The sequence below is a fragment of the Podarcis erhardii genome (assembly GCF_964252035.2).
Source record: "Podarcis erhardii genome assembly, chromosome: 3".
NCBI classification, from domain to species: Eukaryota; Metazoa; Chordata; class Lepidosauria; order Squamata; family Lacertidae; genus Podarcis; species Podarcis erhardii.
In genome coordinates, this window is record NC_138507.1 from 96,623,632 (window position 1) to 96,650,196 (window position 26,565).

The 26,565-nt window shown below is 40.0% G+C and overlaps 1 protein-coding gene across 7 annotated transcripts in view; it reads left to right on the forward strand.

Moving 5' to 3' along the window:
• USH2A (usherin) overlaps positions 1–26,565 on the forward strand; it is a 437,539-nt gene that overhangs the window by 107,542 nt on the left and 303,432 nt on the right. For all 7 annotated transcript variants that reach the window (XR_014154517.1, XM_081854411.1, XM_081854412.1 and 4 more), the window contains 4 exons: positions 14,455–14,585; positions 23,382–23,508; positions 25,381–25,482; positions 25,728–25,916. Coding sequence is in view for 6 of the 7 variants with exons in the window: in XM_081854411.1 (XP_081710537.1) it covers positions 14,455–14,585; positions 23,382–23,508; positions 25,381–25,482; positions 25,728–25,916 (549 nt within the window). In the remaining variant the exon portion in view is untranslated. The remainder of the gene's footprint in view (positions 1–14,454; positions 14,586–23,381; positions 23,509–25,380; positions 25,483–25,727; positions 25,917–26,565) is intronic.

Genomic DNA, 26,565 nt, shown 5'->3' on the forward strand with positions numbered 1-26,565 from the left:
AGATATTGATGCAAAGCAAATAACTAAATTCAGAATGCTAGTGTTAGCATAACTACTAGAATGAAGAAGTATAGGCAATAAAATTCAGGGCAGGCGTTTAATTTATTAAACTGCAACATTTGTTCTATCAGCATTTTATTTTAAAGGTAGACTTTACCTTTAAAAAGAGACAGGGAAGATAGTAAAATCATTAAGTTCTTTTATGTATTTCTAAACAGGGATGGCTAGCAATTGGTTTGGTCTGTTCATTTGGATCAAAGAGCTGTCATATTTTAAATTTAATAGAGAACATAAATGGAGGCGCTTGTAATCAAGAAAGCTTGATTTTTTTAAATTGCTGATGGAAAGCCCTTTATTGGCATGTTAACATATCTCTTTAGGCTGGTTAATTACTACCATGCGGAATAAGAGAAGGTTAGTTCATTGGCTAAAAGCAGATATGCTTTTAATTTAAATAATTATGTACCGACTTTGGCCTGTTCATTCCACTTGCTGATCTCACAAGGTAAGCAGTTAGATTTTATAGCACTGGATAGTAATCGATGTTGAGGGGCCTTCTGTATTGATCTCACCAAAGTCTCTGATCTAGTAATCACCAACTATCACTATCCTCCAGGCTCACCGCTATAGTATTGCTATTCCCTGTTTTTTAAAATATGCAAAATTACAGAGAAATAGCCAGGCACTGAAATGGAGAAAGAGAGAGTTGGTTAGCCACCTGGGCACAGCTATTTCAATTTTAAAAACAGAATTATGTAAAATAATGTGTACCACTTACACCAATTGAAGCAGAACACAAAAAAAGACATCAAGAAGGTAGTCATGTGCACAACAATACAATATAGTTGAATAATTGTTTATTGACTAAGTGGTGAATTTTTGAGCCATTCTTGAGAATGAATATGTGGTGAAGTCATTCAGGGTGGACAACTTTTGAGCCTGGGGGTTGCATGCAATTAGGGGTCACATACTGGCTGTGTGCTGGGCCACAGCCTACAGTCGGAGGGTTTTAGCTTCTCTCCTCCCCACTCACCCTCACACCTCCTAACTCAGCCCATGGGCATTGGCAGATTCAAAATACCTTCTTTGTCTCCACCTTCTTCCTGATGATTGACCATAGGAATCTATGAAGAATGTGCAGATAAATGCAGTCATGGTCTCATCTGGCCATCTGCCCTTTAGAGAAATACTTTTGGAATACTGGATCTAGAAATGCAGCTACTTTGTGAATTTCCCTTCAGGTCCTCTAGAATCAGGGCAGGTGCACTATGCTTGGGTTATGCTTCCCAAAGCATACCTGCTGATCTTCAAATGGAATGACTCTTTGTATTTTTGAAAGTGCATTTGGATCCAGCAGAGGCCATCACTCCATGAGCTGGATGCAGAGGCGTAATGTGGGTTGCCAGTGCCAGAGGTGGGGCAGGTGTTGTGCCTCCCACCCCGTGGACTGGGAAGCTGGGGTGGAGCTGTGCTCTAAGCGGGGAGCACATGGAGTCTGCACAGAGGGTCAATGGAGGCCATCTCCAACAGACTCCTCACTGCATCTATCTCCTTGCCTACTAGACTAACCTGCCCACCACCACGCTTCAGCTGCCAGGGCTCCTTGCTGGAGCCCCAGCCCCAGAGAACGCAGCTGTCCTTCTCCCACTTGCCTCACTCCCTTCTGATCCCAGTGGAGCATCTCGCCTCTCCTTGGTGGGTGATGGAGGTGCTCTTCCCCACCCTTCCTCTTAACCGGCCCGGGGCAAGGGGCATGAACACGTCTCATCGCTGGCCACGAGGAGAAAGGGAAGGAGGCACTGCTAATGCCCCAGCCCTAAAGGCTTGGCCCAGGTGCAGCTTGGCTTGCCTCCCAGTGGCTCCAGCCTCAATGAGGGAGCCTGTTGTGTGGGCGTCTGGTTGTGCCCCCTCCAAAATGTGCACCCGGGTCAGTGATCCCTCTCCCACCCCCACACTACGCCTCTGGCTGGATGCTTCTTTAGGCAGAAGGGGCGGGAATTTTCACTAATACCGTCTGTCCATGTGGTATCACTTTCCACGCCGTTTGAGAGGAAGCCCCAACCTTCTGGAGAAGGTTTTCAGGGGCATAAATGACTGCAGCAGAAAGTCCTATTTCTAAATTTGTCTGGCAGGGCAAAAAGCCAAGAATTAAATTTAAGATTTTAACAGATGCGAAAGACAGAGGGGGTTTTGCCCTGCCGGACTTAAGGCTTTACTACGAGGCAGCAGCTTTCTGCTGGCTGAAATCATGGCTACTTCTTGAGGACACAGATATCTTGGATCTAGAAGGATATGACAATAATTTAGGTTGGCATGCGTATTTATGGTATGACAAGGTAAAAGTACACAAGAGTTTCAAAAACCATATTGTCAGAAAGGCGCTGTATAATGTTTGGATTAGATATAAGGATTTATTAGAAAGTAAAACCCCCAGATGGTTATCACCAATGGAAGCAAAGGCAGTTAAAAGACTCAACATGGACTCCGACTGGTTAAAATACTCGGAAATTTTGGAACATGATGGTGATAAATATAAACTTAAGAGCTACGAGAAGCTAAAGTCAAAAGTCCGAGATTGGTTGCATTATCATCAGATAAATGAAGTATTTAAGCAAGACAGGAAGATAGGCTTTCAGAGTGAGAGGTCTAAGTTAGAAACAGAGCTATTAGATTCCAATACTAAGAATCTTTCTAGAATGTATAATCTACTGCTGAAATGGAATGTACAGGATGAAACGGTAAAATCAGCAATGATTAAGTGGGCGCAAGATGTAGGTCATGATATTATGTTTGCTGACTGGGAACAGTTATGGACCACCGGCATGAAATTTACGGCATGTTCTGCCTTGAAAGAAAACATAATGAAAATGATCTATAGGTGGTACATGACCCCAGTCAAGCTGGCTAAGATCTATCATCTGCCTGACAATAAATGTTGGAAATGTAAAGAGTCTGAAGGAACCTTCTATCACCTTTGGTGGACCTGCCCAAAGATTAAGGCCTACTGGGAAATGATCTATAATGAAATTAAGAAAGTCCTTAAGTGGACATTTCCTAAGAAACCAGAGGCCTTTCTCTTGGGTATGGTGGGCCAATTGGTACCAAAGAAGGATAGGACTTTTTTTATGTACGCCACTACAGCAGCAAGAATACTACTAGCAAAGTATTGGAAGTTGCAAGAACTACCCACTCTGGAAGAATGGCAAACGAAGGTGATTGAATATATGGGACTGGCAGAGATGACCGGCAGAATCCGTGACCAGAGGAAGGAGGCGGTGGAGGAGGACTGGAAGAAATTTAAAGTGTATCTTGAGAATTGTTGTCAAATTAAGGACTGAAAAGATGTCGAGGGGTAAGAAATAAAGATTTACAGCTGTAAACTATAAACCATAGGGAAGAAGTTTTAAGGAGGTGATATGTAAAAATTGACTGAAGGGTTGCTAGAGAGAATTGTGAAATAAGGGTGCAGAACAGGAGAGGTATGGGGAAGTCTTCAAGTTTGTATGATCTGTGTTTTTTCTTTTTCTATGTTGTATTGTTATTTTTTCTTGTTATGTTTATGTTGTTATGTTTATGTTGTGAAAACTTAATAAAAATTATTATAAAAAAAAAAAAGAAAGTCCTCCTCCTCTTTCCATCCACAGAACCATCTTTTGTGTGAAGTGTCACAAACTTTGGACTTAACTCTTCGTGAATGGTTTTCAAGGAATGTTGCAATGTTATTGAAAATTAAGCAGGTGCAGATCTGTTCAGAGCCTAAATGGAAGACCACACTTGTTTTGGTTCTTATTTAAAAGATTCATAGCCTCTGTTCATCAGTCATGATGCTCAGGCAGGGCAGAGCATAAAGTAAACTACACAAGAAATGTATGCACAAATGACAATAACTCAATAACCAGCTGCTTTTCATTTCACTCCTCATGCCCTCAAGATTCTACAGTTTTACTTGTGCATTTCTCTTTAGTTATCTGCATCTTCGCACAAAGTATGCTGTTCATTAGCCATTCCCAAGTACACACGAGATGGCAGAGGCTTGAGTGTCTATCGGTCATGCTGCAGGCCTAATGTAATCTGTGCCTGAAGATATTATATCAGACTACTTTATCTTTTTTTTAAGAAACAAACACAAAAGCAGACATTTCTGTGTTCTCACAGTATTTCAAGCACTTCATCTGTAATAAATCTTGTTGGATCCCTCACTTTTTTCTTCTTAAGATTAAATACCAATCATTCCAAGTAGTTTGCCAAATTTTCTTCATAATACAAAATTTGAAAAATGAATTATATGCACACTTTCTGCAAAAGAAAATAATAACATGAAGGGCAGGGTATTTGTGTCTTAGTCCTTGGAGGTAAAAATCAACAATCCACCCTAGACTCCCAGTATAACACACAAGCCTTTAGCTACCTAAGTCAATTAATGCTAATGGCTTCATGCTTTTTCCTTTATTCATCACCAAACTGATAACACTTGGTCAGCTTTTTATCAGCCTGAAATATTGACAGTAGAATAAGGTTCTTCCCTTAGCCAGACTATACCATTATCTTGTTCTTATAACTTGAGCCATCCTGAAAATGCTGTTACAATGAATTTATTACAACAAATATAAAGAGCCATAAAGTGGTACTGGGTTCTTTGCAGCTGCTGTGATTTATAATCATTGGGCATGACCCAACCGGCCATATTTAATCCCATTAATTTTGCTTATTTGGAAGTTAGTGGGACTTAAAACAACTTATTTTTTGTCAGATTGTGCCCTCAGATTTTTAAATTTTTATTTTAATTATCAAGTACTCTACAAGGACATGAATATTTTTATGCTGATGGGTCCCTGTAAGTGACCCATTTTTTCTGGATAAACATTATGCTGGTTTGCCAGGAATATGGCAGAATTTTGTTTGGATTCTCATTTTTCTTAACCTTTTATTACGATAACATTGACATTAATCTACATGCTTTCTAAATAATAGCACAGTCAGTATTAAAGGGTATGTAGGATGCACCTACTCTGAGCCAACAGTAACACACCGTGTTAGGGTGCCCTTTAAAACAATACAAAAGGTTTAGTTAATGCAATGTATCTTATAGAAATAGGCCAGTGTAATCCTAGTCAGTCGATCCTATTTCCGTTTCCCTAGCTGCCAATATGCATCCAGTTCCAGTTACTGCTGCATAGCTACAAAGTCCTTCACAGCCTGGTCCCACATATCTTGAAGGGTCCTTCTCTCCATGCTGTCCTTGGCCCCTGCTCCAAGCAACATGTTCACATGAAGTGACTCTGTCATAGTGAGAAGCTGAGCCTTTACACAAATTGCCCAAAGTTATGGAATGAATCTGCTCCTATATCCACTATTTCCTCTCTCTATTGGCCTTAAAACCCCTTTACTGGGAATATAATGTTTCAACTGGCTAGTTTTGTTATTGGCCCTATTTTTCCGTTCATGTTTTTTGTTGTTGTTACTGTTCACCATATTGAGCACTGTAAGTAATAATACTAATAGTAATAGTAATAATAATAATAAGAAGAAGAAGAAGAAGAAGAAGAAGCCACATTTCCCAGACTGACGACTTCTTTTTTTGAGATTATATCAAATAACAGTGATATTTGATAACAGCTGTTCAAAAGGAATAGCTGTTCCCTTTTGTTTTCACCAGCTTCTCCCCTCTGTTTTGCCATACAATAGTTTGCATAGGCAAACAGCAGGCATTTCTTTAGGTTTTCAAGGGCCTTTCCACACTTGACCTTTGTGGTTGTGGTTCCCCATCCCAGATATTTTCTCTAGACTTTTAGCACCATCCCTATTCTGCTAGTATTCCAGAACAATATACTCCAAAAAGCCACCTTTTCTTCTACAGGAAAAAAATAAAAATCTGATTTTTGTGAAAGATCTGGAATAGATTCTCAGTTATTTTCATATGTGGGACACGTGTATAAGTATCATCATGGCTTCTGTGTGGAGGAAGTGGGAGTTGGAGGGCGAGCTTTGGGATATACAAATTACTGGAAACCACAGGAGGAGCAAGTGGTCCAGTCTCAGGTTCTGCTTGCTGGTTTCCCACACGCATCTGGTTGGCCACCGGTTGAGGACCCGATGCTGGATTAGATGAGCCATTGGTCTCATCTAATGACCAGCAGGCTCTTTTCTTCTTTCATTCTTAAATCTGTTTCACACTGCTTCCCTGTGACTGGTGTGAGTTGTCAGTTTGTGAGCTCAGTTCAGAAGAAACAATAGTGTTGAATTGAAGTACTGCCTATGAGAGCAGTTGTTAGCTGCCCACCAAAGTTCATCGCAGTAACATTTTTTGTTGTAGTTCAGGTAGACTGTAGCTCCTCTAATCTCCTGCACTCCCACAAGATTAGAATTCTGGAATACTAGGCCTTAAAGAAATAAATAGCAGCTAAAGGACTACCTACCCCTGTGTGCATGTGCCTAACTTTGAGATTTACTGGGTGGAGGAACATCATAGTATGTAGTGCGTAGCTTAGTATTGTATCCACGGCTCGGGCCTGGTTCTGTTGTGTGATTACTCTGCTCAGTAATGTGTGCTCAAGCATGCACTGCAGCTTGAGTTGAAGACGCACATCAGAGGAGGATGACTGATGGATCTCCGCAGGGGCAAGGCTGAGAGGGGAGATGTTCCGGTTGGGGCCAAGCCAGCTGGCTTTTCGTCCCCTGGTTCTGACAGTGACTATAGGCATAGAACCATAGCTGTCAACCGTCCCTTATTTGGCGGGAAACTCCCTTATCCCAGTGCCGTTTCCTGCTGCTGTCCCGGTTTGATGATGTCCCTTAACTTTCCCGGGTTTCATGCTCACCTGGCTCAGGAGCGAAGCAGCGGCTCAGGGTCCTCTGCCTCGAGAGAGCGAGAGAGAGCACGCACACGAGCTGCTGCGTCGCCTTCTCTCCCTTTTCCCCCTCAGGCGGCAGCGGCAGCTGAGGGGGCGGCCTGAGGGAGGAGGAAGAGGAGGCGATGGGGTGGGACGCAGAAGGGTGGCGCTTCAGCGGCCGCAGCGGCGATTTAGCGGCCATGGCGCCGCCGCAACCGCCTCATGCTGGGCTCATGGGCAGCGTGGGCGAGAGTCTCCCTCCCTCCCTCTCTCTTGGGCGGGTAAGGGCTGATGGAACTCCTCACGCCAGAACGACGGCAGCCCCGATGTGCTGCTTAGCATACCCTCCAACCAGTGCAGCATCTTAATGTAGTGGTTTCCCCCTCTGCATCCCTTTCATAACTCTATTTTTATAAATCATTTGTCCATCCATAGTTCAATTTTTTACTACAAGTTTTCTGTCAATCCTACCAATGTATGTAACTCTTTACAATAGCTTTTCAACTAAATTATAAACTTTCCCCATTCTTTATTAAAGAGGTCCTCTTCCTGGTTTCTAATTCTGCCTGTAAGCTTTGCATGTCGACGTCGTTCATCAGTTTTGTCTGCGACTCTTCTTTGGTCGGAGTTGTAGACCCTTAGGATCATCTAGTCCAACCCCCTGCAAAACACAGTCAGTGGCAGCAAAAGCAGCATGGCTCCATCAGTGCCAGATTTCTGTATAAGCTAAGCAAAATCCCTTATTTTGGCTGCTGATCCCTTATTTTTGAGGCTGCTGGTCCCTTATTTTCAAATCTGTAGGTTGACAGCTATGGATAGAATTTTTCTCAGTTCAGGCACAACTTATCTTTAATGTGGAAAGGAAACCTCCAGACTTTCTAATAACAGAGATGTGTGACCAAGGGTGCAGACAGTCAGCTGCAAATTCATTCATAAAAACATTAGATTAAACAGAAACTATACCATTGGTAAGCATGGGAAAGGTCCTCAAACAGGGAGCAGCCATTGCTTCATTGTCATAGGATATTAGGAGTGTAATCTCATACCTAACAGATTTACTCTGCTTGCAGTCTCCATCTTGGAAAAGCTGATTTATAGCTGCAACATCCAGCCTATTTTACTATTAGGCTTTTCTCATTGGAAAAGAGAAAAGGAAAAGGAAACTTAATGCTACAGTCCATTGAAAATAATCAGTTCATGAGGCACAGTAAAACAACTGAAGAAAAAGGTCACTAACTACTGTATTGAGAGAGTTTGGATGTGCAAGTTATGTAGCTGAATCATCATCAGAAAAAAATGCATCTGTATTTGATTGAAATGTGATCAGAAAGTTGAAGGGCTTTTTCTTTTTCATTAGATTTTCATAGTCCCCATACCAAATAGTTTTCCACACAAAAGTTTGGTGAGTTCATTTATTCTGAGTGAAGCAAACTGTTTTATGTCTCTACTGAAGAAGGTCACTGTGTCAAGAATAATTAGGGAAAATGGCACTGCAAACACTACAGGATGAAATATTGTATATTTCTTACTTTCAATTATTGCCTCCTTGGTAGAATCATTAGCATTTGGCAGATTTGTTGCTGAGTTTGTTGTTCTGCTTTGAAAGTTTGGGATAGGCTAGATGTAGCTTGATCTTCCTGCACTTCTGTCATGACTTGCAGTTCCTACTGAATTTCTTCCTTGATTTTTGCTGACCCTTTGCTTTGTCTCATTGTAGTCTGATTAAATAACTTTTCAGGTTTAGTTTTTCTTAAACTTGTGACTTCACGTCTCCTTTAATTAGGAAGGGCCGTGCTGTACAGGAGAATGATAGAAGGCAAAACTAAGAGGTTCAAGGAAAATATATTTACAAGCTAGTGAGGAATTTTGGAAACCAGTTCAATACAATTTTTTTTTAGTACCATTGGTTTTCCTTCCTCATGATTCTATGCTTTCACTTTGGCTTATTATCTGTCTCAGATCACTCCTAATCTTTTATTCACTATGTGCTTAGCCTAATCAATAAGCAGCCTCACTCACTGCAGAATTTCTACTTTATGTATGCTTTCAACTCTTCCAAATTGTAACGTGTCCAGATTCTGCCTTGGCTGGAGTACTTGTTGTCTAAATTTGTCATGTTTCAGATCATTACACTGACTTTAATTTTGATGTATTTGTATTTTACCCAGCTCTAGTCATGGTCTTTCCCCCTCAGTCAGTTTAATTACTTTTTGCCTGGGCAATGTTTGTATTACTAAAGCCATTATTAAACACAGGTTTACGCTGAGCCTAACAATGGAAATCAAAGAGATCACCAATTAGTTATTTGGACGACTTCAAGATGGGTTAAGTCCCTTACAGTTTAAGCTCTGTGAATATTATGAATAAGAAACTGTTTATTTCATGTAGCTTGCTTAAATTATCTCTTATCATGGGATAAACAACACTGACTCTAACCTCTGCTTTTTTTTTTAAAAAAAAAGAGGGAATGAGAAGTAGAAGACCAACAATTCTAGAAAGTAGAAAGAAAAATTCCTTTTGACTTGTTTACATATCTCATAAGTGTGTATGTTTTACATTAGTGCTATATTTTACTGAAGTTCAAAGTTCCACAGAAAAGCGTATTCTAGTTGTATCAGGTTGCCAGTGAGGTCCAATCCTGGCAAGATAAGTCTAGTGCACCTGAGGCAGAAGACAAATGTCACAGTCACGCCACACATTTAAAGCATTATTATGCCACTTTAACAACCATGGCATAACCGAAAGATTCCTGGAAACTATAGTTTGTTAAGGTGTTGGGAGACTCCTCATGGAGCAGCTGTTCTCAGCCATCCACATAATGCACTGCAGTAATCCAGGCAGGATGTTACCAGAGTCCAACTTTTCTCTCACAGCTACTGAAATGGTCCTGTGAAGATACCCTGTGTTGTGAATAGGAAAGGGCAGATCAGGCTTAAGTTGGTCCATGTCTTTTTCACACATACCTGATACGAAGTCTGTTTTATCCCATTTTCGAGTGCTTAAATTCTCAGTTATAAAATTTTATACATTTTCAAGAGGTAGGTCATTTTATCCTTCCTTCCTTCCTTCCAGATTATAATGTGGTTTGAGATATATACCTTCTTTACAAGTTCACACTGCTTGGAGCATCTAGAAAGCACAGCACAGTGGTTTCAAAATGTTTGTGAAAATGTGGTTTCAAAATGTTTGTGAAAATGCTCCAGGAAACGAAAAGTCCATTATTACAGGAGGTCCGGAACTAACACAGATCTGGTAGGAAAAAATGCTGGTGACTTCCATGGGCACATGGGGGCAGCCATCTTTTTTCCGTACAATTATCCACAAAGGGACAGCTCATAAAGATATTTGGCTGCTTCCTGGAGCTTTTTCACAAGCATTTCAGCTTGTACAGCAGTTTAACACTTTCTAGCTGCTCCAAGCAGCCTGAAGCTGTAAAAAAGAAGGGGCGGGAAGACAGAGAGGGCCCTTGGGTAAACTGTAACAACAACAACAACAACAACAACAATAATAATAATAAACCAGACGGACTATGCAGTGAAAGGTTTGTAGAACTGTGGACTACTTTGCATATATATTTTCCAACTTGCAATGACCCTGGGCGGTACAAATCAGGTATGTTTGTTTCAAAGGGTGGAGCATATAAAATCCTCAAGCTTCCCTAGTTATGAAGTATTCTTGAGTGGTACTATTACTGGCTGGGCAGGACATTTGCCCATGAAATATTATTTCTGTGACTTATGCATCCAGTCCAATTGGTAATGATTGCATATGTCATTCATATTTTGAGAGATAAGTAAAAATATATATTGGTTTTAGGCACTCTGGCTGTATCTGAGGATGCAGTTCATATAATATAAAAACGTTGATAATTAACTGCATTATTTCACCCCCACTCTCTTGATATGTTGGAAATTAGATGCATGAAGAGTACCAACCTTCACTTTACAGATGGTCCATGAAATTAGGCCAGGAGAAGTTAAATGACTTGACTAATGTTCTACGCTGTGTCTGTGGCAGAACTTGGTGCAGAATCCATCTCTCTTAATTTACAATCCCTAACCACTAGCCATTGTTCTCTTCCTAAACAAAACATCATTCAGGAGCTAGGAGGGGAAAGTGCTTCTAATACATCAAATCTTATCAAATGACTCTAAACTTATCTCGCCTTTGTTTTCACCAAGGTTTGCTGTAAATCTTCTTAACTAGAGAGCAACAGGACTGGTGTCCTTGCTAAAAAGAGAAGATTGATTTACTATATTCATACAGAGGCAGGCAGCTGCTTCCAGTGGGTACATAATAATGAATGTAAGCCTGTAGACACTTAAGAAAGTCTTAAAGATTGGATGATGTTATAAATGTTTGTATAGTAGAAAAACTGAAAAGGTTTTATCCCCAATGTCTGTTTTGAATAACTGTGCAAAAAAAGCCCCTTTACACTATCTTAGAGGTTTCTTATTCCTCAAATACTCTAATTGATTGCTCATTGGGCTCAGTCAGCCCAAAGTAGAGAGAAACTTTGTACAGACATCATTAGTTTTTCTCCATTTAAAGATTAATCATGAAGAGCTCTGGCTCTTTAATTCTGTAATTTGTATATTTAATGGGCTGCTGCAGAATCTATGACAGTAATTAGCATAGCCTGAAAACTCATTAATACGCAACAACATGATTAATGCAACATTAATGCAAACATGACTGAAGTTATTTGGGTTATGTAGTAAGAAGATTAAAGCTAAAATGTCCTGTTTGTTTTACCAGTAGTGGGTATAATGGGGTGGCAAAAAAAATAAAAACAGGTATCAGATTTGTCACTTTAACATAACAGAATGTTCTTGAGTCTAAATCAAGATGATTTCCTTGATCCAGAATGATAGGATGTATAGAACACCATTTCTTTGGTCCTTTTATTAATTCCTTTATTCAGCCACCCACCCACATTCAGATTTGTTTACAATTCTTTTTCTTTACCCTATTTAGATTGACCTCATTTAGCTTCTGGTTGCTTTGAGATATTGCAATGATAATAACGGGGGCAGGGGGGACTAATTAGTTTATTATATTTTTCAAATCTGCCCCAGATCACAGTTACTACTTTAAGAAAGTATCACAAAGTATCACTTATGAAAGGAGCCTCAGTGTGAAAGTCAGGAATCTCCGTCATCCGGTCTCCCCAGGACCTTAGCCCACCCCATTCACTTGGGTTCTCCAACTCTCAGGAAAGCGATTGGGAGGGTTTAGCGGATGGAGCATGCCAAAAGTCATCTCATGACAGCCCCTTCTGATAGTACTTTTCTGAATCCAACCCAAGGAGTTTTAGGAATGTTCCTTTTTCTGCTACCAGCAGAGTTAAGTTGGCTATATTTGCACTACTATCAATTTCCATGAAAAATCACTTGTTCACTGTTCCTAAAGATAGTTGTGTTGTAGAAGGTATCGTACCTCTTGGTCGAAAGTAAGGCTACATAGTTTTTCATCTTAGAGCCATCCAGCAAAACACAGAAAGTGTATGACAGTGTGATGTGGAAAGTTGAGAACAATGAAGAGAATAGAATAAAATATATGAAATCAGGAGGTAATTGAGACACTCAGTGGCTCAGCAGGCTGTAGGAAAGAGCTGGAAAAATATATTAAAGTGACCTTTCACCATCCAGCTCTAGCCTTTATTTAATATAATAATATTCAAAGCTTCTCAATTAAGGGTCCAACTATATATTACAGGTACCATGTGGCAGCTCCTTGATAGAGATCTAATGTGGTTTCTATAACATATATGCTGGCAAAGCAACACTGATAGAAAGAGAGCACTTTTAAGAGGATCTTACTGAATCACATGACACATCTACACACTGCAGCCGGCACACTAATGTGTCACGATACACCGTTTGGAAAGCTCTGCAATAGACCAATGGCTCAAAACTTGATGTTCTTAGAACATGACATGCCACACCAGTATCATTACCAAACGCACTAGTACAAATACTGTCAAAAGTTAAGGTATTATTTACAGGACTGTCAGGCAATTACTGAAGCTGACTCTTTTACCTTGTGTCTCTTATTAGTTGTTTTAATGTTGGTTTTTATGTATTTTTAATCTGCCTTCAATATTTTAGTAGCAATCAGTTTTTAAAAAGGTAAATATATGTAAAGGAATACTCAGGAATTAAGTAACCATGACATCGCCCTGAGGACAAATTTCTCTGTTTTTCCCTCCAGTTCTCCTTTTTCTTTGTGCCACCCCTAGCCCTCTGAAATGCCACCTGAACACTAAAGGAGATTTTGATTATATCCCCTGTTATGTTTATTCAAAGTCAATTGTTGCATAGCTCTGAACAGCTACTTTAATAGCATGATTGATGTTCATTATCTCAAGTGAACGTCTTAATATTTGTGAGTACACTGTGATGCACTCGGTGACAACCTGTGGCATGATTAAAGTCTGTGGGTCAAAGGATATTGCTTGTGGTGTGAGGTAATTAGTAGCCTTATGTAATATGAATACGTGTTGCAGTTATGATTCTTTAATTTTTCATAATAGTTTCTGTCTACACAAAGAGCTTCCCATTACTTATTATTTTCTGCCTGGCAAAGGAAGGGAAAAAATGAATATGAAGAAGTTGATTCATTTGCTACAGCTGGGTAAAACCCAATAAATTAGCCTGCTCTGTGTTTAATGTGCTAAGGGGGAACCACAAAGATATGGGTATGAGTAGATATGAAGTAAGAACACATTGTTAATCATAACTGCCCTTGTTGAAAACAGCATGGAATCCCACAAATAATTTTAATATTCATCACAAAAGTGCCAAAATTGTGTCAATAAAATCCTCATCAAATGCTTACTTTTCACTGTCCTCCTCAGTACATGCTTTTTCCTGCCTAGCAGCCATAATTGTAGACAAGGTCAGCCCAAGACATTTTGCTGCCTGAGGCAGAGCAGCAAATTGTATCCCTTGCTTCATGTCAAGGCACATAGTACTATCCAAAGCCAGTCAACTTCTTTTGACACCTGGGGCAGAAAATTTGCCAAGTGTTTATTCTCCATGACAGTAAAATACAGTGTGGGGTTCTTTGTACAAAGGCTTACATTACTTCCTAGAGTAACCATCTCAGGTTATGGGGTCACATGGTCACTCTAGGAGGTCCTGCCAGGATGTAAGCCTGTGTACAAAGAGCCCCCCAGTCTTCCATTTTGTACATTTAATAAGGCAAGTGTAACACACACACTTGCCTCTAATGGAATTCCTTCAAAGTTCTTCCATTCTCCAAAAATGAGGGAGAAGAAAACGCCACTTTTGTGGAAAGGGAAGACTTATTAAAATAGGAGGTGGAGTTTGATACAGCATAGGAATAAACCATCTTTATTAGTGGTGGGAGGAAAGGTAGTGCAGATGGAAAAGTGAACGTCATCTTTCATGAGGTACATTTTTAGAAAGCAACACCTGAGCAGGTAATTTTTTTAGCATATTCAGAACTCATGTTAATTGGATCATGTGCTTCAAGTGCACATATTTCCCCTGGTTCCCCTGGATAATAGTTCTGGCTTTTTGTTTCTTATCAGACACATTGATTTCTATGAATGCATGAAAAACTGAGAGGTAAATAATATCCTTTTATTTCTAACCAGGCATTAAAGTGAGTTTCAGAACTAAGGAACTTGATGGTCTAATTCTTTTCTCCGTGTCACCTGGGAATCAAGAGGAATATATTGTACTTCAGTTGCAGAGGGGACGTCCTTACTTTCTCTTTGATCCTCAGGTATAGTAAATTTGCCAGTCTCAAAAGCATTTTATGCCTTTTAATGATATGATTTTTCTTCTTTTCTGCTTATTAATTAATAGGTTAATGGGTTCATTTAAATTGAATGTAGTGAAGTTTGTTAGAGGACAGAAGTTTAAAACCTATTGTTTCTCTGGCACTGAATTACTAATAAGTTATGAAGTCAAATTGAGTTAAATTTCTGCATTAAAATTGTTTGGACCCCATGAAATACTGACACTAAGATTGTATAATTCAAGATCTTTGTGGATGCAGACAGAACTTCAGTAGTATAATCTCAAACTCTGCAAAGCTGACAACACTCCTTTTAAAACTAGATTATCTAATGAAATAAAAAACTTTATTATGTAAAAATAACACAAATGTCAGTATTGCCAGTATTTTTTTAAAAAATGTATGTATTAAAAGTGTACATGCTAATTCAAATATAAGTTTGGCAGAAGAAAAATAAACCTATGATTAGACAGCCTAGGAAGAAACTTTGAAAAGAAATGAGAATAATGTGGATTTTGAATATATTACATATATTAAGGGCTTTCATGTGACTGTGTCACCAGTGTGAAGTACAGCATGTCTTTTTTTGCTGCCAGTGTGTGGCAGGAATTGTGGAAGCATTCCTGAATATATTGCTCTGTGAACTGCACTTGTCAAAGTGTATGGACCAGACCAGACCAGTTAAATGCAGATTAGATTTAGGCTTATTGTTCCTCATACGCAAAAAATGGACAAAAAGGACAAGTCATGTGGCAACGTAAAAACTGACAAATACACTGTGATGTGAAGTTTCATACCAACATAGGAACTTTTCTGCTAGTCCATCATCTAATTTCCAACAATAGGATGGCTAGCAAGTTAATCAATAAGCCAATTTAGCAATATTACAGTGGTTTATTATTATTGGAAGCTAAGACCTGCCCCTTGTTACCGTATTTGTTCCTGGCGTATTTTATAGTCCTTACATCAGTCTTGCATGGAGGCTACAGGTTACAGTTCCAGGATTGATGAGGCCCTGGGCATGGTGTGTTCTGCTGCACCAGAGTGTATTTTTTTTAAAAAGAGGCACAGGGCAAGCATCAACATTGGACTTTGCCAGGGAACAGCTAAAGCCCTGGCAGCTGCTTAAGGACACCAGATCCTGACTCCGGCCCTGACTTTAGTAGATACATAATGGGCTTGATGACCAACTATGAAAAGCTGCCAAGGTCTTCCCCAGTGCAGTTTCTATCACCACTGTCCTGCTCACCATCCTAATGGGTCTGATGAACATACATCACAAGATTGTGGGTGTGGGCAGAAAAGCCACTAGGAAGTGTAGGGTGGAAATAAAAGATGTAGAGAGCCAGGCAGAATTTGGGGGGCTGGAAGTAGGAAGAAAGGCTGAGGAATGCCCATGTAGAGCTAGCTGGGGCAGAGAGGAAGCAACTTTGCATCCGGGCAAGTGGTGTGGCTGCTGGAGACTGCAGTCAGGCTTGTTAACCAGGGAAAGAGGTTTAAGCCAACATAAACCTCCAGCCTTGCATTCTCCCAGGAAGGCCCCTAGCAAGCGAGGCAATGGCAAGTCTCAGGAACCCACTAGAAGGGCTGATCAAGCAGTTTTAAGGTACATCTCTTACCCAGAGGTCTGGATACATAGGGAGCTTCCAACCTGGAAGGATGAGGAGACCCTTTTCAGGAGGGCACCAAGAGGGAAATATATTAGAAAGGACTAATATATGAGACCAACAAAGGTCCGTATAGTTAAAGCCATGGTTTTGCCAGTAGTAATGTATGGAAGTGAGAGCTGGACCATAAAGAAGGCTGATCGCCGAAGAATTGATGCTTTTGAATTACGGTGCTGGAGGAGACTTAAGAGTCCCATGGACTGCAAGAAGATCAAACGTATCCATTCTGAAGGAAAACAGCCCTGAGTGCTCACTGGAAGGACAGATCATGAAGCTGAGGCTCCAATACTTTGGCCACCTCATGAGAAGAGAAGACTCCCTGGAAAAGACCCTGATGTTGGGAAAGATGGAGGGTACAAGGAAAAGGCAATGACAGAGGACAAGATGGTTGGACAGTGTTCTCGAAGCTACCAGCATGAGTTTGACCAAACTGTGGGAGGCAGTGGAAGACAGGAGTGCCTGGCGTACTTTGGTCCATGGGGTCACAAAGAGTTGGACACGACTAAATGACTAAACAACAACAATATATGAGAAGAATGCTAGTCCTTATCCACCTTCCCAGCCTCCCTGAGTTAGTTACTTGGGTTTACGTAGACCAGGGGTGGGTGGGTGCAGGAAGGTGACATTTGTGCCTGAATGGATCAATTGTCAACCTGGACATCTAGATCCTGCTATCTGAGATCCAAATTGAGACAAAGCAGAACTTGAAGCAGTTGAGAAGGCACTCTGTGATGTCTTTGGAATTAGAAGAAATATTCTCACCTGAAGAACCTTAGAAAGAAATGTTGCTGTTTTGTAGTGTTAGGGCTAGTGGAGCTGTACATGCCCTGAGATCCCCTGGACTTTCTGTTGTGCTGTGTGAACACTTAGGATCTATAAAACGAGCTGCTCAACTGCATCTTGCTTTCAGTTCTTTCACTGGACTCAGAACATCATATGGAGGTGGAGCCTTCTGACATGGACACCCCATAGCAAGAAAATGAAACAGAAGCGAAACTTGTTCTTGGTGGCCTGTTATGTCTGTTGGTCTACCTTCTCTAGCCTCCTCTTTCCACAAATACATTTATTGATAATTCATCTTATTAGGAGTTTTCATCCCCCACTAGTGAAAAGTTAGAGTTTTGGTGAGGAGACCATAGAAGGATCTAGAAAAGTATAACTTCTTTTTTTAAAGTGCAGTTCCCTTTCCACCTGCACATAACTGGCATGAGAATGCAATGGATTCCTCCTGGAGGCTTCTTTCTATAGCTTTTTATAAGGGATATTCTTGTCCAAATCTTGCTTAACTCAGAATATTTAAATGTGATTACTATAGTTGAAATTCTTTTACTCTAAAGCAATTCCTATTAGAGCTGACAGCACTGTTACAAAGTAAATGGGTTGCAGACTGTAGTCATTCAGCTTTTAACATGTTACAGAAGCATTCAGAGGACTGTGTCTCATATCTGCAGAGTGATTTTCTCCAACTTTTGACTCTGGTTGGCATATTCCCTTATGTAGCTTAAAATGTCGAAATTGTGTTGCTACAAATGTGATTTCTGATGAATAAAATAAAATGCTCCAGATTGTTGCCAAAACATATAAAGAATCACTTTTGTAGACACCTCATCTTTGGCATGCAGCATCGTTTGTAACAATTTTAACGCTAACTAAGTACACTTTGATGAGACAGCATTTAATAAAATGCTCATTAATTTCATCATTAGCAAGGGTATGCTAAGAAGTAAGCCAGTTTCTTATGTCACGCCCAATTAGCATCCCATGCTAGTAATCCCATTAGTATTGTTGAATTCACTAATGGAAAAACTAATGGGCATGCTACCAGGGCACATTAATTGGGCATGACACCAGTTCTGGTTTTAATTATTAAACTACGATAATGAAATGTGTGTTTGTAAAATATTAAAATGTTGAAATAGGGTGGAAGACAATAAAAAATAGCGTATGAAATGGAAAGCTTGTTGGTCTGTAAAATGCATTCTCGTGGGACAGAGAACTTATCTGTATACCAATATATCAGACTGACGAAAAGCAGTAACTCTGATGAATACTTACTCTTTTTGAAAATAAGCACATATACCTTTTGAAAATGCTTAGGATTTTATCTCTAGTAATCAGTGTACTTGAGAAAGAAGAGCTAGGAGGAAACAGGTCATTTAACTACTAAGTTACAGCTTTTATGTAGCAACATATTTTGCTTAAAAATTATATTATCATTGGTGTATCATTTATCTTGTATTTTAGACTAATATTTGGGCATCTTTGTCCAAGACACTCTTACTGTAGTGGCAGACACGAACAAATCTTAGACACAGGTCTGATTGACATAGCTGTATGATGGTTGATGGCTGCTGAAAATATCCTTGATAAAGCATCATGCACTGAATCTGCTGTTACTATTTATGTGCCATTCTAACTTTGACTACTGTGAAACATGTTGAGCTGCTTGATACTGGTTTGCCTTTCCACAAAGCTGTACATAATATGAATCTTAATTTGGCTATATCCCCAGATAATATATTTTATTACAGTCTCCTTCATAAAGAACAAACACTAATTAAACAAGAAGTTCCCTATAACACACATTCATTCTAGAATGAATGCATGAGCACTGTCGTTGTGTTTTCCTGTTGTTTTTAGTATTGTGCTTACATCTGTTTTGCTTCCTACAAATATAAAATTTATAGAGTTCATTTACCAGGCCGTTAGTCATTCAGATCACTAAAATCACGACTCTTGTGTAATAGGTTACAATTATGTATGTGTTTGGATACATTTATTTTAATACAAATGGAGAAAATTATGATTATACAGAAGTTTAGTTTTAAATGCACTTCTTACATACAAATGATACCAGAAAGCTGTCTCCTACAAATGCTATCACATGCCTGTCTTGGGGTGTGTGATTACTCTTTTAAGGATTGGGCTAACGATTCCAAGACAGCCATCATTTATCCAAATACAGATTCTACATCCACTTTTGACAATATACTCTTCCTGAAGCTGCTAGGCATGGTGCTGCAAAGAGCTTTCCATAAATAATCTGCAGTGTTTGAAAAAGGATGCAATTAGTGTCAAAAAAAAAAGCTATTGATTTTTCTGTCTTTGGACGCAGAGCTAGGACCCACTAACACCTTCCCCTTCCCCTTTTACATTCCCCTACTCTGAGCTGCAAAAGGAACTTTGGATGAAATAAAGTGAAGTTGAAATGTTGATCTTATTTCTCTTGCAGCTCTAGTGAAAAGTAGGGATACCGTGGTAATCTGACAGTTCGATTTCCAACACAGATATTGTCTTACTGGTACGAGCAATTACCTGGACCTTCCTTATGTTCAATTCTGTCTAGTTTACTTTTTACCAGGGGGAGAAAAATAATCAGCAGGTGGATGTGCAAACTCTTGCGCAAACTCACCAGAGAGAGAAACAAACAGGAGGCTGAATGCACATCAGAACACATGTTGGAATGAGCATCTAAGTGCACATCTTGCCAGCAAAGCATGTCAGTAGGATGCACATTCCATTATACATACAAATTGCATTCCCACCTGCATCTAGTAAACATACATGTTTTGTCCTTTCCACTATAATGTGTATGTGTTTGAATAATTTATTTTTCAGGAGTGAACTGGCGTATAAAACAGAACTCTGGATGTGTCAGTTGTTTTCAGAAAAACAAAGATATCACAATACCTTGGAAATAAGGTGGAAATATTTTATACAGACCTTAAAAGAACTTAAAATCTGCTCCTGGGCATTGGAGAATAGTATGGGAATAAGTGTTGGGGGCTGCAGATGGAAAGGGAGTTATAGTGAATCACATCCTCTTATGTGAATGGAGCAGAAGCTTGGTGCTCAAGCCTTAGTGTCCAAACATGGTTCTTGGAAAGTTAAGTGAAAATGGCTCAGACCAGGATTCAAAGAACCATGAAATTAGTTCCATGAGTTCAAGGGAGCTTTTCTTAACCAGTAGTAAAAGTGAAAAGTTCCATCATGTAAGAAGAAAGCTCCCTTCGTATGTCAAAGCAGATCTTTAAATTCTAGTATTGATGGGTGTTACCCAACTATGTCATACTCAGAATAGATGCACTGAAATCAGTGGACATAAATTGGTTGTGACTAACAAGTCCATTGATTTCACTGGGTGTACTCAAAGTATGATTTAGTCAGATGGCACTCATTATGGTTTCATCTTCTGGTTTAGGCTGCAAACCAAACCCTGTCCAGGAAGTAGAGGAACTTGATGGAGCACCAGGATCCTCCACTGGTTGGGGTGGAAATTGAGAGGAGGTTAGACAGACTGCAGCACCAGCCTGGCATTGGCTTAGCAACTGAGCCTGAATTGGGCCTGGTGTTGCTGCATGATGGCAGTCAGGCAGCCTTGGGATCCAGTGGATGAAAGGGTACCTCATTCCTCCACATCTCATCCTCACCCAATATCAGAACTTTTTGTGGGCTGCTATTGGTGGGGATCCTGTCAGTGACATGTTTGCCTACCCACGTGTTCGGCAGGCATAACAAGGAGCTCTGCATTGGTGGAGTCTGGCAGAACTAGGTGCAGGGTCACTTCTGCCCAATTCCTTCCCTACTCCCCAGCCCAGCAGGAGGTTCGATTGTAGTGCCTCTCTGTAAAGCAAGCATCCAAAAAAGAAGATGAAACCACAGCCAACAATAGTGCCCATGCTAGTCTTGACATACAAATTTGAAACACATGTAAGAAATGCTTCTTTGTTGAGCTTCATAGATATTAGAGTTTTATTATATGTCACCATACCCATTAGTAGAGCTATAATAATACAAGTACAGTGATACCTTGGTTCTCAAATGTAATCCGTTCTGGAAGCTCGTTTGGCTTCCAAAATGTTTGCAAACCAAGGCACAGCTTCCCATTGGTTGCAAGAGCTTCTTGCACTCAGTGGAAGCTGCGTCACAGGTTCAGGTTCCAAGAAACGTTTGAAAACAGAAGCATTTATTTCCAGGTTTTTGGTGTTCGAGAACCGAAACGTATGACAATGGAGGCGTTCGGGAAGCAAGGTACCACTGTACTTTCTCTCATTTTTAACTAGGCTTTTCAATTAATAGGTCTTAAGGTGGCATACATTTCATTTTTAAAAAAGTCTTTTTTAATTAAAAAAGACTTGGAACCTAAAACTGTTTACAATGTGGTTGCAGCAATAGACGACGATTAAAACTGGAAATGGAAGGTGTAAATAATTTGCTGTCAAAGATTTGAGAAATGAGAGCATTTTTAATCTGGTGCATAAAGGATAACAGTTTTGGAATCGGATGAATATGTCTTGCTATAGAATGTAGAGAAGGGAGTTATTATAAGTAAATTAAACACAGGCCATTTAGTGCTTTAAAAAGGTCAAAACCTAACAACTCTTTAACTGTTCCCTGAAGCCAATAGGAAGCCAGAATAGATTTTGGAGCCCTGGTTTATATAGTCCTGGGGACTCACTCCTGTTAGATTGCTATGTAACATTTCACATCATCTAAGGTTTCTGAGTAATAACCCATAAAATACTGTATTTAATATTACAAAAGGTGCTTTTGAATTGCTACCTCTTTTGTGGTGTGTGAAGGATTTTTTTTTTTTAACATGTTCCAGTATATAAACACTGGGTTTGTGTATATATGTTGGTTTATTTATTTAGTAGATTTATATCCCACTTTTTTACTAGGGTCCTCAAAGTGGCTAATAATATTTATAAAATGCAATAGATATGTCAAGAAACGCAGGCACACAAATGTTCTAGTTTTAGGGTGGGATTCATCTAATGAGTCCCATCAACAGGAGCCCTATACAGAGTCTTCTGCTTGTGCAATGGGGTTTCTGTCCTCCTACCATTATGCACGCAAACACACACAGACACACACACGAAACTGGCTCAGGGAGGGGCCAGGAGAACAGCACGAGGTGGAGGAATGGAGGATAGTTCCATCTAGGAAGCTAACATGCTTCTGCTGGTGGAATGATCAGAAGAGGTACAATGTTTCATTCCTCCCTGAGTATATTAGACAAGATATTTGGTATATCTTGATGGTTCTGTTTTGTTTTTGTGGTTTGCGTTATATTTCAAAGGGAACTAAAAATACATGAGTAATGGTACTGTACCTAGGTTTCTATCTGAGCTTGGGAGTCTTTGGATTCATGTGCAGTTGCCCCATGTGGTGAGTATTTCTTCAGCAGCTGCCTGGTTGGTGTATTTCTTCCATTGTCTAGTCCTGGACAGGAAGGACTATAAGAGGGTAATAAGTAGCATATGAATGTTTCAAATAAGTAAAAATAGCCCTGCTGGTTCAGAGCAAAGCCCCATCTAGTTCAGCATCTGGTTCTCATGGTGGCCAACCAGATATCATACTCATAGAGTTGGAAGGGACCATGAGGATCAACTAGTCCAACCCCCTGCAATGCAGGAATATGCAGCTGTCCCTTATGGAGATCAAACCTGGAACCTTGGCATTATCAGCAGCATGCTCTAACCAGCTGAGCTATCCATTTGTTGCCTAATATCCATGGGAAGCTGGGAAGCAGGACATGAGTATAATAATACTCTCCCCACTTGTGTTTGCCAGCAATTGGCATTAAGAGGCATACTGCCTTTAGTAGTAGAGGTGGAACATAGTCACCATGGCTGGTAGCAATCTGTAGCCCTAGAAGACAGCTGCACATGTCTGAGCCATGACACTCGTCCTCACCACTGAGATTCCTGGTACAAGGATAAACCCAGTAATAGCCAGACTGTGGGAGGATGGCCACTATGAATGATAGGACTTGCTTTCTACCCTGGTCGCTGCTGGTTAATTTTTGTTTGGAACCATTTTCAGTCAGCTCAGTGAGAACTGACCCTTGCATTGCACTAACATTATTGGATGAAGATGTAATGAGGTTGTGTGTAATGATAATTTACCGCTGGATTGTGTGCAAAGTTGAAAAGTTTAAATGTGAATGGGTCTACCATTTCAGCATGGGGGAGGGAATCCATTAAATACTGTAGGATATTCTAATTTCACTTTGAAACAAAGTTGCCTCTGTATCTCAAGGCTGATATAATAAAGACTCAGAGACCTATCTCGGCACATTTTTATTAATTGTTTAAATATCTTTTAAAAGGGATCTGCTGTTGCACTAACTCCTGATAATGATGGTGGAAGACAATATAATGATAACAGTTGGCACCATATAATTGCTGTAAGGAATCAGGCTATGGGAACAATCACTGTGGATGGGCAGTTCACAGGTAATTCTCTCAACTCATAGCATTATTATTAATTTTCTCAAGTGATTGTCACATTATTATTTTTTCTAAAGGTTTCTTCAGATTTTTCTTTCGTTTTCACTTATCTTTGTTTAATATCTAGACACTTTATCATTGGAAAGATGCAGTAATAGAATACAAGATGATGCTTCTGAAAATTACACACAGGTTTATCTTTAACCTGGTAATTTTCAGTTTAGACCTCTGGGCCTCTCTCAGCCCTTTCCAAATAAACGACTTGGTACTTTTGTGTTGGTAATTCACTCTAACAGAGGGGTGGCCAATGTTTCAGGCTTGTGGCCAAACTTGCAAACTAGAGAAACTTGTGGGCACCCCTCCAACAGACACCATAAGCAATATCACACCAGAGCCTGTTCTACTGGTTTTTTCATGCCTAATTTCAGCAAATAGAGGGATGTGGGAGGGAACCATGAAGGCCACAGGGAATGTTGCAGGGATATGCATGCCCTTGGACACTATCCTGGTGACCCCAGAACATAGCCATTGATTCATTGGGCTTAATAAAATAAATTAAACTGAGTGCTCTGATGTCTAATCTTCTCTGACCAAGTTACTCAGGTACCGATCATCAGGGAAATGATAGTCCCGATAGTCTGTTTGGATGTGTTTTTCTCCTTCCCTCTCCTTGTAGCTCAGAGTGGCATGACAGCTAAGCCAAAGTTTAGCTTAATATCTCATCTGAAGCTGGGATCATGGTCCAGCGCTCTCCTGCTTAATCACATCCTGTAACCAAGATCAAACTTTGGCTTCAGATCTTAGTCAAGGAGGAAAGAGTTGCACCACAATCTCATGTTCAGATGACATGTTTAGCCAAATCTTGGCTTAGCTGCTGTGTTGTGTTGAGCTAAAAGGAGCAGGGAGGAGCAAAGTGCCTGCAGCCTCCTCTTTACAAGCAGTGAAAGATACAGGTGTTACAATAATTACAGCTTAACCAGGAAACATATAGAAAAGGATTGCTTCTGTTACCAAAAAGAAAATAAAGTAGGTGCCAGTGAGAGATTTCCATAGCCCTTTCCCCACTCAGCTTCTTCCTTGCTTTAGAAGCCAGGGGGGTATGGAGGACTGCATCCAGATGTTGATATTATTGTACAGGCAGGATAGTGTGGAGACAGGCATATCCTGATCTTAAGGCATGTTGGGCTTTGACTGATATGAATAAAAATTGTGCTTTCCTTTCTATGTCCTTTCCCTCACCCTGTGATCATGTTAGGATACAAATGGCAGAATTACAGGATGTAGTGTAGCTCTGATTCATTCCTCCTGCCCTGGATCTCCCACCTACTCCTGGTTCTCTTTGGTCATGGCATCGATACAAGTGGGCTTGCTGGTGAAACATGTAGATACTCCCTGTTGTTCTGACACGCCATTTTCTGATACCAAGTTGCCTAATTTCATCGTGTCAACTATTATGGCTGTATATCTATAAATGAGATAAATTACATTGTCAGGCATAAGAGATCGGGCCTTTACAGTTTTGTCCCCACTGTTGTGGATCTGAATTACGTATATATGGTTTCTAAAGTGCAGGCCTTCAAATGTGCTTTGACAACTCATCTATTTAAATCTGCCTTTCTTCAACCATGTTTGCTGCTGATTCTTGAGACTCAAAAGTTCCTTGCAGTGCTGGTTTTTTTATGGTCTTTGATGCTTCAAATGCGTCTTTGTGTAGTTCATCTAATCTCAGCACACCACGTTGTTAGGACTTTGTCTTGAAATGTGGCCAATAGATACTTTAAATAAATAAAGGTTGTTCTCTACTTTGCCCATGGTGTTGAATTTTGACCTGATATCGTCTAGTTCTCACTAGAATAAAATTTCTTTGGCTGTTTTTAGGTTCCTCATCAGCTGTCAGTGGTAGTACCATTATTGGAGAAAACACAGGAGTTTTTGTTGGAGGACTTCCACAGGGTTTTACAATCCTAATAAAAGATACAGGTAAGAAAGTGTTGCATAGTTTGCATGGCAATACTTTCACTTCCCAGCCTACCCTTGAGTATTCGCTCGAAGTCCTTGTGCTGCTGCAGTACCAAGTATGAAGTCCCAGAGCCATTCCAAGTGAGATGAGTTGGAGAACTGATTGGATCACTTTTGATGTTATACATTAATTGTTTTTATTTCTTATTTCCAACAAATTCATTATATTTTGTGCATTTCAGCTTTTTAACATATTTTTTTGTCAGGCGCCTCTAAAATAGTTACAAGAGGATTTGTGGGGTGTCTCCGAGAGGTGTCCTTGAAAAAGATGCATCATCCACATGAAGTTTGGGAGCCTTTAGAATGGAAGGAAGCAGTGGAGCAAAGAAATGTTTATCACAGCTGGGAAGGGTGTCCAGGCATGCTTGCAAATGGAGCACATTTTCTTGGGAAAGGTATAACCCCATATTAAAATTGTTTGAAATATTACCTGTGCTTTTTTGTTGTTGTTATTGTTCTGAATTTTGTGAAGTGAACAAAATACAAAATATTTTATTTGATCTTAATTAGAATTTGGTGTTTTTTCAAATTAAAAATACATTTATATTTTTAAATGATCAAATAGAAGCAGCACAATATAGCAAAATTCAGAGAAAACCTAGCCAGCTTTATCCCTTAAAATGGTTTCCTAAAGAGCAATGGCTTGCAGATCTTCTGAAAAGCCAGTAGGACTAAGCTTCTAATAGCAGGTCCCATAACATCAGAATCAAAACTGAAAGGGCCTCACTTTACTTCTTAACTACTCTTAAGTCTACTGAATATGTTATGCGCAAAGACATGGAAGCTGCTGTAATTGCACTTTTCCCCCAGACCTGTCATAGTATATGAAGGGTGGGTGGGACTGATGGGACATGGCCCCACCCTAGATATGCTGGTGTGGGACCATGTGATCAGTCTCACTCACCCATCAGACATCATGGAGTCCATACTATTGGGTTATATTCATCTTGATCACAAAACCAGACCCATGCAAGGGCATTGCGTTTCACCAGACAAGATGGCCCTTGGCCATCTCTGTCATATGACATTTGATATCCTACACAG